The sequence below is a fragment of the Heteronotia binoei genome, chromosome 10 (genome assembly GCF_032191835.1).
Source record: "Heteronotia binoei isolate CCM8104 ecotype False Entrance Well chromosome 10, APGP_CSIRO_Hbin_v1, whole genome shotgun sequence".
Taxonomy (NCBI): domain Eukaryota; kingdom Metazoa; phylum Chordata; class Lepidosauria; order Squamata; family Gekkonidae; genus Heteronotia; species Heteronotia binoei.
The window spans coordinates 93,175,877-93,190,875 of record NC_083232.1 but is presented as its reverse complement, the minus strand read 5'-3'; the positions used below and the strand labels follow the sequence as shown (position 1 = coordinate 93,190,875).

At 47.2% G+C, this 14,999-nt stretch overlaps 1 protein-coding gene across 2 annotated transcripts in view; it reads right to left on the bottom strand.

Annotated features, from left to right (window-relative positions):
• Nucleotides 1-14,999, bottom strand: part of VWC2 (von Willebrand factor C domain containing 2) — a 127,428-nt gene that overhangs the window by 60,500 nt on the left and 51,929 nt on the right. The window contains exon 3 of one of the 2 annotated variants that reach the window (XM_060247775.1): nt 1,432-1,782. The exons of the other annotated variant lie outside the window; for it this stretch is intronic. Within the exon in view, the coding sequence (XP_060103758.1) occupies nt 1,691-1,782 (92 nt within the window). The 3' untranslated portion in view covers nt 1,432-1,690. Of the gene's footprint in view, nt 1-1,431; nt 1,783-14,999 lie in introns of those variants that run through there. 2 annotated transcript variants of the gene reach the window in all.

Genomic DNA, 14,999 nt, shown 5'->3' with positions numbered 1-14,999 from the left:
ATGGCTCTTCTAATAAATAGCATAGCCTCTGGGTTCAGAGGGTTGCCCATTTGTACGTTACCCCCAGCCTGGAAGCCGTCGATGTGCGTGTGCAGGTAGTTCCGATCCTCCGGAGTGCCTGCTATTGGGGGGTGGAAGGTGTGAGAGCGACGCTCCGCACTTCCAAAAAGGCCGCCGCTGCTTTCTGCCGCCTCGAGGAGTGTAGCCTGGGCCTGCATTACGCGCCGTTTCTTGGCGCTAGCAGCTGAGTCTTCTGCGGCCGCATCGGGAAGGGCGCGAACAAGCCGCGAAGGCAAGTCGGCACCTTCGGCGTGAGTCGGCGCTGCTAGAAGCGCGGCGCGCGACTCTCCCTCCTCGTCAGATAGGAAACCGTCCCTACTGCAGGCCATTCTGAACGACCCGGGTAAGTTTCCTCAGAAGTCTTGGCCAGTAAAAGGCAGAAGGAAAGGAGGGGCAAATAGATGTGGAAAAGAGAGATATGGAAGGAAATTTAGAAAAAGAAACAGAGAAAAAAGGCTGAGCCTAGCCTTGTGCTTCTGCTCCCTGTAGAGGCAGGAACAAAACTGAGGGCGGGGTTATTCCGAAGGCGCCAACAGGAAGGTGAAAAAAGTGTTCCTGCCTCCCTGAAGGAACAGTAGGAATAACCCACAGAGATGTCCGACAACCTCTGAGGGAGAAGCTGCCCTTTCAAGGACAACTCTGCGAGAGCTATGACTGAGGCCATTCCAGCTAAGGCCATTCCAGCAGCTGCAAGTGGAGGAGTGGGGAATCCAACCCGGTTCTCCCAGATAAAAGTCCGCACATTTAACCACTACACCAAACTGGATCTCCAAGATGCTCACTCTTGCCTGTAATAATAAAACAACTGCATTAAAAAAGTGAAGCTGCCACACAGTGGTGTTCTTCGTTTCACAGAATATTTTAATCATATTTGACTGTGGTTAAATAATAGATGGTCAATCAACAGTATCTGATTAGCAAGCCAATTCTAGCTTAGAGGGAGCCCGGTCTTTGACAATAATGCCTGTTGCAGTTGAACAAGAGAGAAGCTCCCATTAGCACATTAAATCTAAATTCAAAAAGAAATGGTACAGATCAAAAAGCCTCACTTCTTGTTGGCTGCAGATACCTCCTAATCAGAAAAAAAAAACAATTAACTAATAAACAAGCCTTGAGACACATATTGTGCTACAAATTATTATACTTCTGAGAAAACTGTGTGTCTTGTATTGAAAAGTCAACAATAAAAAATAATAAAATTAAAACATTAACAAGGTTTACAAAAATAGGGGATATACAATCTACAATAATCCAAAGTGTTGGCTCTATAATAGCATTTTTTAGTCATAGCTTCTACTTCAAGAAAGGTTAAACTGTGCAGTTCTCTCAAAATGTTATGCTAGTTCATTCACTAGATCTGATGTTTTGAAAGGGGCAGAATATTGATGATCTGAGAATGGGAGAGGTTCCAACGATGAATTGTCATGGACGGAATACTGGGGAGCTTTGGACTTCACCGACTTCAGACTCTGCAGATGTGGGGGACCAGTTTGGTTGGTCTACCCCAGACAGATGGATCCTGACGGCTTCCTGACAGCTCCAGAGGATTTTTCTAGTGACCTGGCCGGTGATTCTCCTGATACTCTCGTGATGCTCTGCAATATCAAGACGACTGAGACAGCAGACACAATCACTCCTGGAAGTCTTCTTCCACTGAATAGAGTGAGTTCAGACCACTGCTTTTCCGTGGAGCTTGGGATGATGAAGCAGATGGGATGATGGCTAGAATGAAGATGAAGACAGGTGAAAGCCAGTATAAAGGCCTGCTCTGTGGAGATGATGGCGGCAGTGAAGAATTGCTTCTTCACCACCATAACATCTGCACGGTGCCATTCAGAGGACTTTTCTCAAGGGCTGGGTGATGTTTCCATAGAGACTCCCAGAAGAAACAGTCTGAACTCTCGTCAGCCCATTTTGACTTATTTGCTCATATAAAGTCACCCATATGTGCTCTCAGGGGTTGTTTGGTAGAAAAATAGGTGGTGGAGCTCATTAGCATATGCTGCACCCCCTCCAGCCAAAAGCAACCAGACAAAAGAAAGAAGAGCCCCGGGTGAGCAAGGCCTGCTTGGACTGGCTAGAGACCCAGCCAGTCCAAGCAGGCCTCGCTCACCCGGGGCTCTCCTTGGCTGTCCTCCCCCCAAAGTCAAAAGGCCAACAAGTCACCCACTGTCCAAAATCACTAAGAAGTGGAGAAAGGGTGGTGTGGGCTTCTTCAGGGGTTCATGAGGGCTGCTGGAGGTGTGGCAAAGCTCCTGGTGGCTGCCTGGCTGCCCGCTCTCCAGGGATTGTTACGCAGCTGCACCTACTATTCAATGGACAAGATAGGTGGGAAGGAGGAGGGGGGCCATCAGAAAGGTTCAGGAGCTGTGCTCCTGTGAGCTCCTGCTGAATTTAAGGCCTGTGTGCTCTAACCTGGATTATACTTTGAACCAAGTACAAGCACGTGATGCATCGGACGTACTGTCTATTTTTAGTGGCTGCAGGACATTTATGAGATCTTTGGGAAGGTACAGAATTCCTGCCCATCTTGGCACTGAGAAGCATCTAGTTTGATGCAGGAGACGATTACTGCCTTGTTAAGAAAGAGGGCAGCTGTTCCTACAGAAACCACCCCTGAATCCTAATTACTTGTCCTTCTACCAGCAAGCAGCAATCTTCCCTTATTGGACAATGTTCTCAGACAGTGGTGATAACTAGACACTTCTGGGTAACACTGATCACCGAGACCTGTTTCAGTCTAGCCTCTTGCTAGTTAGGGGACTGAAATTGCTTTGATTGCCTTTTCATTTGCACTGAAGGACAGGAGAACGACCCTGCTGATCCTCTTGGTAGCCTTTTGATACCATCAACCAAGGTGTTCTCTGGACTACCTAGTAAGATAAGAGTATCACACTCTGGTGCTTCTGCTCCTATCAAGGACACAGAAAGTGGTCATCAGAGAATGCTGTTGCTTAGGGATCCATCCCCCCTCCCGCCCTCCGCTATTCAATATGCACAACATTCTCCACGTAGAGATGCATGGACAGCACATCCCGCACAGCAAGGGAAAAATCTGAGCAATAATTTGAGCTATAATTTGTGAACCAAGAGACCAATTTCAAATTTTAAAGCACTGCTGGAAAGCTAATAAATTCTCCTACAAACAACTAATATAAGTCATGCCTCTAGCAATTATTGTTTTTGTGCTACAAGGCATGAATCAAAGATAAAGTCATATTTTACCACATTTTTATAGGGTTTATGGCATATGGTGTTTTACCTAATCCAGATAATCACCTAAACTATATTAAACAATTGTAGCTTATTCTTTTTGCCTTTCCAGGGAGCCACGCCATGAAGACATTCATTCTGATATGCCACAGTTAGGTACATGACAACAGATCTACGTTTTGTGATTTTCGTCCAATTTAACTAGGCAATACGTAAGTTTTTGTTACTATCTGTGTAGTTAAAAATGACAGCTCAAAGCCACAAAAAACACCAAATCTTAATAAATTCTATTTTACACAAGAGCACTTGGTTGTAACGTTCAAGTGCTAGGGATAACTAGGCAAGCCAAACACACACACTCCTGTAACGAATATCATGAATATTTCCACTTTAGAACTGGAAAACTGAGGCTATATAGAGACTTGCCTAGACCCACCTAGAGAGTCCATGGTCTACAGCCAAACTGTGGCTCAGGAGCCACATGCGGTTCTTTCATACATATTGTGTGGCTTTCAAAGCCCCCACTGTCCCATTGGCTTCCTCCCTCCCTTCCTCCTTCCTTCCTTCCTCCATCCCTTCCTTCCTTCTTGTGGCTCTCAAATACAGGACATTCATGACTTGTGACTCTCAAACATCTGACATCTATTATATGTGGCTCTTATGTTAAGCAAGTTTGGCCACCCCTGGTCTACAGTTTGATAAAGAGGTCACTTACAAATGTCTTTAGTTCAGCTTTGATGCTGTTTGGAAGTGGGGGTTTTCCCCCTCTGCTTCCTCACAGCATCTATGTGCTTCCGTGTACCTTCTAAGTCTTCCCCATCTTTCCTGAAATCTTTTGCAAACCTGGGTGGCACCCATGTGGATGGGAAAGTCTGAATCTTCCTAGTCCTCACCATTTCCCTTCCTCCAATCTTTGCAGCAACAGTAATGTTGTAACGTAATCTGTCTATTAGTTCCTCTGATCCCCCAGGTTTCATTTTTTTAAAAAATCTCTATGCTCCCCACCGCCAGTTTTGCAGAGAGGAAGCTTTTCCTCTGCAACAGAAAGGGACATTTTTACAAAATGAAGCTGGACATTCATATAATTTACAGATAGTTGTAACGTTAGAACTCAATAATATGTCAACCGCAGAGTGCAAAAACCCTGATAAATTTCCCAGGCGGTGTGGGAGGTTGTAGCCATCACGGGGCCTTGAGCCTTTTGGAGTTTAGTGCCATTTTAAAATCTTACTGGAGACTTTCTGTACCATTTGTCCATTGGGAATTCTATGTGCAGTCTTTGGATGCGCTGAAAAAGTATCTTGTGGGTTTTGCAATTTATTGATGCATCAGAAACACTTTGATATTTTTTTCTGAGCGTTTTTCTTCGGCTGAGCTATGTGGTTGGAGCACCCTATGCTAGAAGAGGGGTTGAAGCAGGAATAATCAAGTCGACCTCTTGTTCATTGGACTCCTTTGATGGCGCTGTGAAGCTTTTGGGGAATTGTTATTGCTATTTAGTCTTCTATTGAACATATTTGTATGATTTTGTTTCAATACATTCTTAGTTATTTGGTCACTGCAGTTGTGCTGCCTTTATCACGGGGGCAGGGAAACCCACCATTTGGAAGCTCAATTGTCACTGGGCTGTATCTGCCTAGCAATGAGAATATCACATAACCCTGTCCCCTGTGTAGAAAATGAAGTATTCTCCAACTAGAAACGGAGAAATACAATTGGCAATATGTGGTATTGATCTTACTGGGCTGCTCTTCTTCGGAATATAGGTGGGGATCACACATACTCCCATTTGTTTAAAAAAAATGAAATCTCTTCTAGTTTCTTGACCACTGACTGATCACATTTATTCTTAGTAGCATATGCCACATTACTGGGAACAGGACCAAATCTTCTGAGACCTACAGTTCGGGATAACTAAGGTGTGTTCAAGTGAGAAAATGTACTATGATAGAAACTGTAAAACATACAGTATTTGCTGGCGTATAAGACTACTATTTTGCCCTGAAAAACATGCCTCCAAGTAGGGGGGTCGTCTTATACGCCGGGTGCACTTCAGTTGGGATAGACATAGCTGCCCATAGTGGCCTTCCGATGCTCGCCCGGTGCCCTTAGTGGCCTCCTGATGCCCGCCCACCTCATTCTACATACCGTCCAGTATCGCGCGGTATCCAGCGCGGCGGGTCATCAGCGTGGCTGCGGCGAGCATCAGCAGCGAGACAGGAGTGCCAGCCTTTTCGGCGTGACCGGCCCGTTCTGCTCGGCGGGAAGCAGCGGCGCTCCGGCCCGCCCCTTGTCTACGCAGAGCTCGCACATGCGCACTTGCGCACTAGTGCCGGTCACAGGGAGATGCAGGGGCGGGCCAGATGTTCTTTTACCTTTTATTTGGTGTGTGGAAGGTGTGCGGAAGAGGGGGTAGTCTTATACGGCGAGTATATAACAAACTCTATATTTTGAGTGGAAATGTTGGGGGGGGTCGTCTTATACGCCCAGTCGTCTTATACGCCGGCAAATATGGTACCTTTTTAAAAAGCTAATGTTTCCTGTCCCTTAATTATGGGCACAGCAGAGTCAGGTAAAAAGCATAGAGGAGCCTGAGAAACATGGTCAGCAAACTCATTCCGTGAATACAGAAGTCTAGCATCCCAGAAGATATGATATGATCACACCTACATGCTCCAGTCAATAGAGAAACAGCTGCCTTCTGTACCAACTGGAGTTTCTGGACTGTCTTCAAGGGCACCTCCATAGTCTCAGAATTACAGAAGACTGGACCATTGTGACATCATCGATGATAATACTTGTCTTAAAACGTCAGGGTACTCTCCTGGTTTTTAAATTTAAGTACTTAAACTGCTATTTTGGGGAGCCTGACCCACTTGAAAAGGAAGTTGGAAACACCACTAAATACAGACATTGAAGAGAAATGTGTGTGTAAAGTGCTGTCAAGTTGCAGTTGACCTATGGGGACTCTGTAGGGTTTTCAAGCCAATGGATTAACAGAGGTGGTTTGCCATTGCCTGCCTCTGTGTAGCGACCTGGGTTTCCTTGGTGATCTCCCACCAAAGTCCTAACCAGGGCTGAGCCTACCTAGCTTCCAAGATCTGAAGAGATGGAGCTAGCCAGGGCCCTCCAGGTCAGGGCATACGTGACAGACAAAAGGACAAAAATAGCCTCGCTGCCTCAGTTTCTAGCATTTAAAATAGCACTCTTCTTATCATTCCCAACGTGTACAATATCCTCAGAACTGCAAATGTGACTTTTCTATACCCGAATCCCCAAAATACAGATGTTTCAACATTTTTGTTCAAACCTAATACTGCAAGCACTGCTGTTTACACATGGCAATATTGGTTTTGGATTTATGCACCACACAATCTGGTATGCAAAGGTATACAAAAAGTACAACGTGCCAGTGGGTTCATATCCTGTATTACCTCTCAGATGGAAATGGCAATAGCTTCTTTGATAATTCCTAGTCCTTCCCGACTGGAAGAAAACCTCATACCTGTCAAGATTATCCTTGCCTATTCTACCTGAATTCTGATAAACGTTAAGCTTATGCATCTAGGGAGAGTGAGGCTTTGTTTCCTCTTGGAGATCTGGTGTATTCTAAGGTTTATCACAGTTTAACATGGATTTGTGGCTTGCCTTTACTGATATGCAATTGTTCCATCTTGCTGGAATAGTTAGTGGCTGCTTCTAGCTGCATACCTGAACAGCTGTAAGGCTGAATTTTATCTCACCATAAGTCTCAAAGCTCACAGAAAGAGAAAGAACGCGAAACCTCCTTTTCATGTTTAAGCAAGGCAAATTGGATTTCTATCAGTCTGGCTGTACTGAAGTTTTGTCAAGTGCCACTAATGAAGCAGCTTAGCTACAGATAAAGAATGTTTCCTTGTCTGAATGTAAAGATTGAAGGCTTTTAAAATTCAGTTTCTCCCAAAGCTTCCTAAAGGTAATTAATTAGGGCATGTGTATGCATGTGTGTGCAAGCTTTTATACACATTTGCAAGCGCTTAAAAAAAAGACAGGCAGCCATAGAAAGCTGAGATGCAGCAGCCTGGGTTAATCCCCCCCCCCCCCCTATTTTGGGCAGGGCAAGAATTTTCCTTTCACTCCTCTCCAATCTGAGTCTAAGTGTTAATACTCCATATTTATAACTATTGGCATTCACATACCTGAAGCACCCCAAGTTCTTCTAAAGAAGCACCCGGACACTTTGCAAGTTTTCCTGTTCCCCCACCCCCAAATGATGCTTTGGCACTCTAGAATGCAGAAAAATTTATAGGGTGACATCTGAGATTTTATCATTTTAATTAATCCGTTGGGCTGTTTTTAACTAATATTCAGGACTTTTTTGTAGCAGGAACTCCTTTGCATATTAGGCTACACCCCCCTGATGTAGCCAAACCTTCAAGAGCTTACAGAGCTCTTCTTACAGGGCTTACTGTAAGCTCTTGGAGGACTGGCTACATCACGGGGGTGTAGCTTAATATGCGAAGAAGTTCCTGCTACAAAAGAAGCCCAGTTTAATGTATGTTGTACATCCCACAGAGCCCTGCGTGGGATGGGAAGGGGTGATTAATCAAGTTTAAATAACAACAATAAAAAGAACACTTTCAGGAATTTAGACCTAGTACACTGCTATTAAAATCTCTAGAAGCTAAATTCCATGCCACCTCACATTCCAGTGCATTATCAGAGTCGCTGAGTCTCTCTGTGTGTGCATGCATGTGCCCGCACACAATTAATTAGAAGGGAGAAAGCTGTTTTGTTTTAAACCTAATTAATTACCTCCCCAGAATGCTGTTAGCTTTAAAGCACTCGGAACACTTAAAACTGGAAAGAGAATACGGTACAAGAATGTGTGTATATCACTGGCCCTCCTCCCCTTCTCGGACGTGACTGTTAAAGCCATTTTCAGGCAGACTTCCCTTTCCTCCACCCTGTTCCCCCATCCTACCTTTTAGCTGACACTCAATTGCTTTCAAAATTCCATAGTTCCTGCAGAAAAATGGGAATGCTCAGTGTTCCTGAGACCATTTTGGGGAGAGAGGGGCACAGAGACCCCGCTATGTGTTTCCTTGCTATATGAAAGTTGACATAAGGCAACACGGGATAAGGTCTTCATACTGGTACCAAAAGTGAGGAACAGACTCCCTAAAGAAGGCTACCTTGTTCTTTTCCTGTTCATGTTTAGGTGCTGAGCTAATTCTTTTCCAGAAAACTGTTGGGACCTTCAAACTGCTGCTTATTGATCTTTTTGCACTTACTGGCCTTGATGCTTTCATTTAGTCTGCCGCTGTTACCAGTGCTTTTCCCTACAATGACACTTCAAGCCAGAATTTTAATAAATTCAAAGTGGCGTGATCAAGTGTCTACTCTGTGCAATCCAATCCTATCCCTAGCAGTTTCTGCAGAGCCAATCCTCGTCTGTCCTGGGGCCAGCAGTGGGTGGGGCAGAGCAGAGTCAGCCAGTATGACGCAAGAGCAGTTGATTGATGGTTTGACAAGCCAAAGGTTGATGCACCACAGTCCTATCCAGACCCAGGCTGCTTGGTTTTGCCAAGACGAAAAGGCTTTTATTATATTATAGAAGATATGTCATCACGTGCCTGCAATACCCAGTCTGAGCACTAGGGGTAGGAGATCATGCCTAAAAGCTAGTTCTAGAAGTTTCCATATCCCTCCACAGGCAAAAAGCCCATCAGTATGATGCAGGGAGCCCACAAAAAAGCAAAGATGAAAGTACTCAGAAACCTGTAAAGAAAGGGGCATTTCAAACTCCCTGGGCATTCAACAGACTTAAAGGCTATGATAATTCAGAAGTGTTACAAAGGGAGATTCCAGTAGGAAGCTCCTACCTAAAACTGCAATGTGGATTCTGATACTATTGCGTTTGGGCTCAATAGGGAGTGAGTGGTTAACTCAAAATCAGGGCTTTTTTGGAGAAGGGACACAGAGGAACGCAGTTCTAGATGGTTTGGCATCAGGGAGTATGGCCTCATATGCAAATGACTTCCTGCTGGGCTTATACTACAAAAAAAAAAAACCCCTGTGTGAAACAATGGTGATGTCAGGAGGTGTGGCCTAATATGCAAATGACTTCCTGCTGGGCTTTTTCTTTTTAAAAAGCCTTGCTCAAAACAAAAAATATCACTCCCAGATGTTCCAAACAATGGCTTGGGGTTAGAAAACTCTTCTGAATGTTCACCATGAATCCTAGAGATTGGTACATGCAGGTAAGCTTCTGTGAATTCTATTGATATTAACAGCTCCTGTGGTTGTAAGGCCTCTGCTATAGTCCTGAGGGTTTCCATTCTGAAATGTTTTGAGACTACAAATTTGTTCACATATTTTAGATCCAATATAGAGCGCCAATCTCCCAACTTTTTCGGGACCGTGAAAAAAATTGAGTACACTCCTTGTTGATGTTCCTGAATTGGGACCCACTCTATGGCTCTGATGTCAAGGAGGTGTTGAATTGCTTCCATGGTTCTCTTTATCTTCTTTGGGTTTCTGTGCATCGGAGAATGAAGAAAACGACAATGAGGAATAGAGTGGAACTCTATTTTGTAACCCTCGGAGACGATCTCTTGACACCACTTGTCCGCAGATGAAAGACTCCATTTGTCCACGAAGTGTAAGAGACGGGCTCCGACTGGAAGATGGGTATAGTCATGCCTTGATTTGCTTGGAGTCTCTGTCAGCTCTGACTGCTTGCTACCTGCTTTTCCGAATCTGCCTGAGAAATTTCGTCTATGAAAGGAAGGCTTTTGATTCCAGGAAGATCTGCGAAAGTCCTAATTTGACCTTGGCAAGGTGTGTTGGGTCTGAAAGGATGAAGAAAAAGGTTGTCTTCATGTCTTGTTTGCATAGAAACTTTGGCATTGCTTTCTTTTTATGCTTGGTTTCTTCTAGAGTCTTATCCAGGCCCTTGCCAAAAAGACATCCACCATGGAAAGGATAGGCTATAATGATGTTTTTGGAATGGGAGTTGGCCGACCAAGCCTGAAGCCACACTGAATGCCTGGCAGTTGAGGCAGAAGAGATTACACGAGATGCGAAGACCATAGAATCCAAAGTTGAATCAGTGAGAAAAGATATAGCCTTTAAAATGCTGTTTGCCCCATCAAGAGCCTTTGAATTATCCTGAGGTAACATCTGAATTAACTTTTTCATCCAGACTATGCTTGCTCTGGCTACCATAGACCCCACAGTGGAAGCCTTCAAAACCATTGCTGCACCCTCATGAGTTTTACGCAGAGCAAAGTCTGCTTTTTTGTCAAGGCTATCCTTTAGAAAACCTTGGCCATCTTCTGATACTAGGCCAGAATTTTGCAGTGCTGTGACTGGTGCGTCTACCAAAGGAATCTTAAGAAATTGCTCTGTAAAGGAATATAGGTGGTATAACTTTTTGAGAAAAAGACAGGTTGCTTACCTGTAACTGTAGATCTTCGAGTGGTCATCTGTGCATTCACACTCATGGGATAGTGCGCCTGCGCCGATCCCCGAATCGGTATCTGAAAAAGCCCGGGATTTTTTCGCGCTCGGCGCCAACGGGCATGCGCAGGCGTCCCAATGCGCATGCCCACCGGCGCCCGCGCGGAGGATCCCGCCAGTTCCTTCCTGACCGCTGAAAGCCTCTTACTGGAGGGAGACCGTCAGCAGTGGGGAAGGAGGGCGGGTAGTGTGAATGCACAGATGACCACTCGAAGATCTACAGTTACAGGTAAGCAACCTGTCTATCTTCTTCGTGGTCTCTGTGCTTCACACTCATGGGAGACTAGCAAGCAAGCATACCTGGAGGCGGGAAGACGGTCAACCTGAAGACACAGTTTGCAGCACCGCAGCTCCCAACCGAGTCCTCTGCTGAGCATGCACGTCCAGCGCGTAGTGCTTCATGAAGGCATGCGGAGAAGACCAGGTAGCCGCCTTGCAGACATCAGAAAGGGACACACCCTTCAGGAACGCCACCGACGTGGCCATCGCCCGTGTGGAGTGTCAACGAACAGGTCCAGGTAAAGGCCTCTTAGCCAGCAAATAACAAAGTTTAATCGTCTCAGTAAGCCACTTGGAGAGTCTCTGAGACGAAATCTTGGACCCTAACTTGGGGGCAGAGTAGGAAACAAAAAGCTGGTTATCCTTACGAAAACCCCGTGAGCGATCCAAATAAAAGGACAGGTTTCTTACCTGTAACTGGTGATCTTCGAGTGGTCATCTGTGCAATCACACATATGGGGTAATCCGCAGGATTGGCCCCGACCTCGGAGAGTTCAAAGCAATCTTGATCGTAGATCTGGCGCGCCTCCCACTTGTCCTGGGAGGAGGCAGCTACTGCGCATGCCTGGACAAGGGGGAGGTGCTTAGCCACTCAGTTTCTTCCCGCCGCCGGATAGGTGGAAATAACTGTGCTAACTAGCTTCCAGCAGCGGGGAAGGCTGGGTGGGTCTGTGTGATTGCACAGATGACCACTCGAAGATCACCAGTTACAGGTAAGAAACCTGTCCATCTTCTTCGTGGTCTCTGTGCATTCACACATATGGGTGATTAGCGAGCCATTTCTTCGGAGGTGGGTGCTGGATCTGTAAGAATATGTAAAGTTAGAGCGTAACGTAATGATAGTGGTACTCACAGTGGTTAGTCGAAGATCGACCGTAGCACCGCTTGTCCGAAGGAGACATCTCGCCGGGCACGAACGTCGAGAGCGTAGTGCGAGGCGAAGGTAGATGTGGAGGACCAGACGGCTGCGGCGCAGATGTCCTCTATAGGGATGCCTTTCATGAAGGCGGACGAGGTAGCCACGGCTCTGGTTGAGTGGGCTCGTATATGTTGAGGGATGGGTTGTTTTGCCAGCTGGTAGCAGAGTTCGATGGCAGCAACAATCCATTTGGAGAGTCTCTGAGTAGATATTCTGCTGCCCTTATCATGGGTAGCGTAGGTGACAAAAAGTCTAGGGTCTTTACGGATTTGGCGGGTTCTGTCTATGTAGAAGGCTAGGGCTCTCCGTGCATCCAGGTTGTGGAGCGCCCTTTGTCCCGCGTCCGCGGGGTGCTGGAAGAAGGCTGGTATAGTGGACTGTCTTCCTAGATGAAAAGGAGAGACGACCTTGGGTAGAAAGGTCGGGTCAGGTCGGAGGATCACCGTACTGTTATGAAATATCGTATACGGTGGGTCTGCTCTGAATGCGCAGATGTCACTGGCCCTCTTACCTGTGGTGAGGGCCGTAAGTAATGCCGTCTTCCATGACAGCAGGTGTAGTGGGATGGAAGCCATGGGCTCGAAGGGCGGTTTCATGAGTTGGCTCAGGACTAGAGACAGACTCCAGGTGGGTAGAACTTGTTTGATTGGTGGGTGTAGGCGAATGATGCCCTTGAGGAAAGCTCTGGTCGCATGGTGAGAGAATACCGTTGTGCCATCGATGCGGGGGTGGAAGGCAGAGATGGCTGCCAGGTGTACCTTCAGGGAAGAATACGACAGACCCGCTCTAGAGAGCGTTAAGGTGTAAGTTAGTACCTGAGGTATAGTGGCATAGTTGGGGTCGAAGTTGTGCTGTGAGGCATAGTGTGAGAAGCGTTTCCACTTCAGTAGATAGGATTTCCTAGTAGATGGTTTTCTGGAGTTCACTAGGACCTGACGGACCTCCGGGGGGAAGTCTAGAAACTGATTCTCCAGGCTGTTAATTTGAGCGATGCCGGGTTGTGGTGAAGGACCCTGCCGTCCTGTTGAGAGAGGAGATCCCGTGTTTGAGGGAGTTGGATGAAGGTGTTGTTGGACAGGAGCAGCAAGGTCGTAAACCAGGGTTGGCGGGGCCACCATGGAGTTATGAGGATGCAGTTTGTGTGGTCTACCTGAATCTTCTGTAGAACTCTGGTGATAAGTGGAATGGGGGGGAAGAGGTAGTGGAGTGTTCCGTTCCAAGTTTGTAGGAAGGCATCCCCCCTGGAGAGGTGGGATGGAGGACCTCTCGTGTAGAAGCGGGTGCATTGGGCATTTGACGGTGAAGCAAATACATCTATCTTCGGTTGTCCGAAGATGCTGAAGATCTGTCGGATGTATCGGCTGTTGATGGACCACTCGTGGTTGTTGGTAGAGTGGCGACTCAGGGCGTCTGCCTGGGTGTTCTCGACCCCTGGTAGGTGTACGGCCGTGAGGAAGATGCCCTGGCTTATGCTCCAATGCCACAGTGCCAGGGCTCTCTTGCAGAGTCTGACGGAGGCGGTGCCGCCCTGCCTGTTGATGTAAAAGACTGTGGCGATGTTGTCGGAGGTGATCTGGACGTGCTGGTTCCTTAGCGATGGGAGGAAGGACCGCAAAGCCTTGTGCACTGCGATGAGCTCCAGGCAATTTATGTGGAGAGAGCGTTCGTAGTCTGTCCACTGGCCCTGCACCGTGAGGTCTTCCAAGTGGGCTCCCCATCCCCACTTGGAGGCATCTGTGGTTACAATCACCGAGGGCGGTGTCTGCTTGAATGGCATGCCCTTGTAGAGGTGACGTTCCTTGGTCCACCATTTGAGGGATGGCACAATGTGTAGTGGAAGGGTGAGTAGTGTGGATTGATGTTGTGTGTGGGGGCGAAAAGTCCTTACGAACCACATTTGGAGGGGACGCATGTGCAGCTTCGCAAACCGCAGAACTGCTGTGGTTGCTGCCATGAGGCCTAGCATTCTCTGGAAAGTGAGCGCTGTTTGGGAGCGCTGGGCGATGATAGTGTTGGCCAGTGACAGTATGGCGAGTGCCCTGTCCTGAGGTAGAAAAGCCGTTTGCGAGAGCGTGGAGATGTCTGCTCCTATGAATTGAATCCTCTGGGTAGGGACTAGTTTGGATTTTGAGAGGTTGACTAGGAGGCCTAAGGTGGCCAGGGTGGAGAGAGTGGTCGAGACGTCCAGTTGTAGTTGCTCCCTGGAATGGGCGACGATCAGCCAGTCGTCTATGTAAGGGAAGATTGATATCTGTTGTTGGCGTAATGTGGCTGCTACTACTGCCATGCACTTGGTGAAGACCCTTGGTGCTGTGGAGAGGCCGAAGGGAAGGGAGCAGAACTGGAAGTGCTGCTTCCCTATGGCGAACCTGAGGAATCTTCTGTGATGATGATTGATTGTAATGTGGAAGTAGGCATCCTGGAGGTCTATGGACGCCATCCATGCTCGTTCTGGGATGAGCGGGAGGATTGCCTGAAGCGTGACCATACGGAATTTCTTGTAGGTTATGTGTAGGTTGAGTTTGCGGAGGTCGAGAATGGGTCGGAGTCCTCCGTCCTTTTTTGGCACCAGGAAGTACCGGGAGTAGAAGCCGGTGCGATGGTATTGGGGTGGGACTGGTTCTATCGCGCCTTTGTCCAGCAGAGACGCGATTTCTGTCTGCAGGGGTGCGGACGGGGGTGTGGTGAGGAATCGGTGGTGCCTTGGAGTGGAGGTAAACTCTATTAGGTAGCCTCTTTGAATGATGGCGAGGACCCAGGCGTCTGATGTTATGGTCCTCCAGGCAGTGTAGAATGGTTGTAGTCGTGTTGATCGGTTTGGCTGATGGAGGGAGACTGGACGGCTCGGGGGAGGGAGGTCAGAGAGACGGTTTGGATGTGGTTGAAGGTTTCTTGGTTGTTTGGCGTCTGTTTTGAAAGGAAGGTTTGGACTGCGGTGGTTTGCGCTTCCATGATTCCTGTTGCCGTGGGGATCTGGTCCCTTTGTATTGGCTGGACCTCCAGTTCCTTTGCCGATTGGATTGGG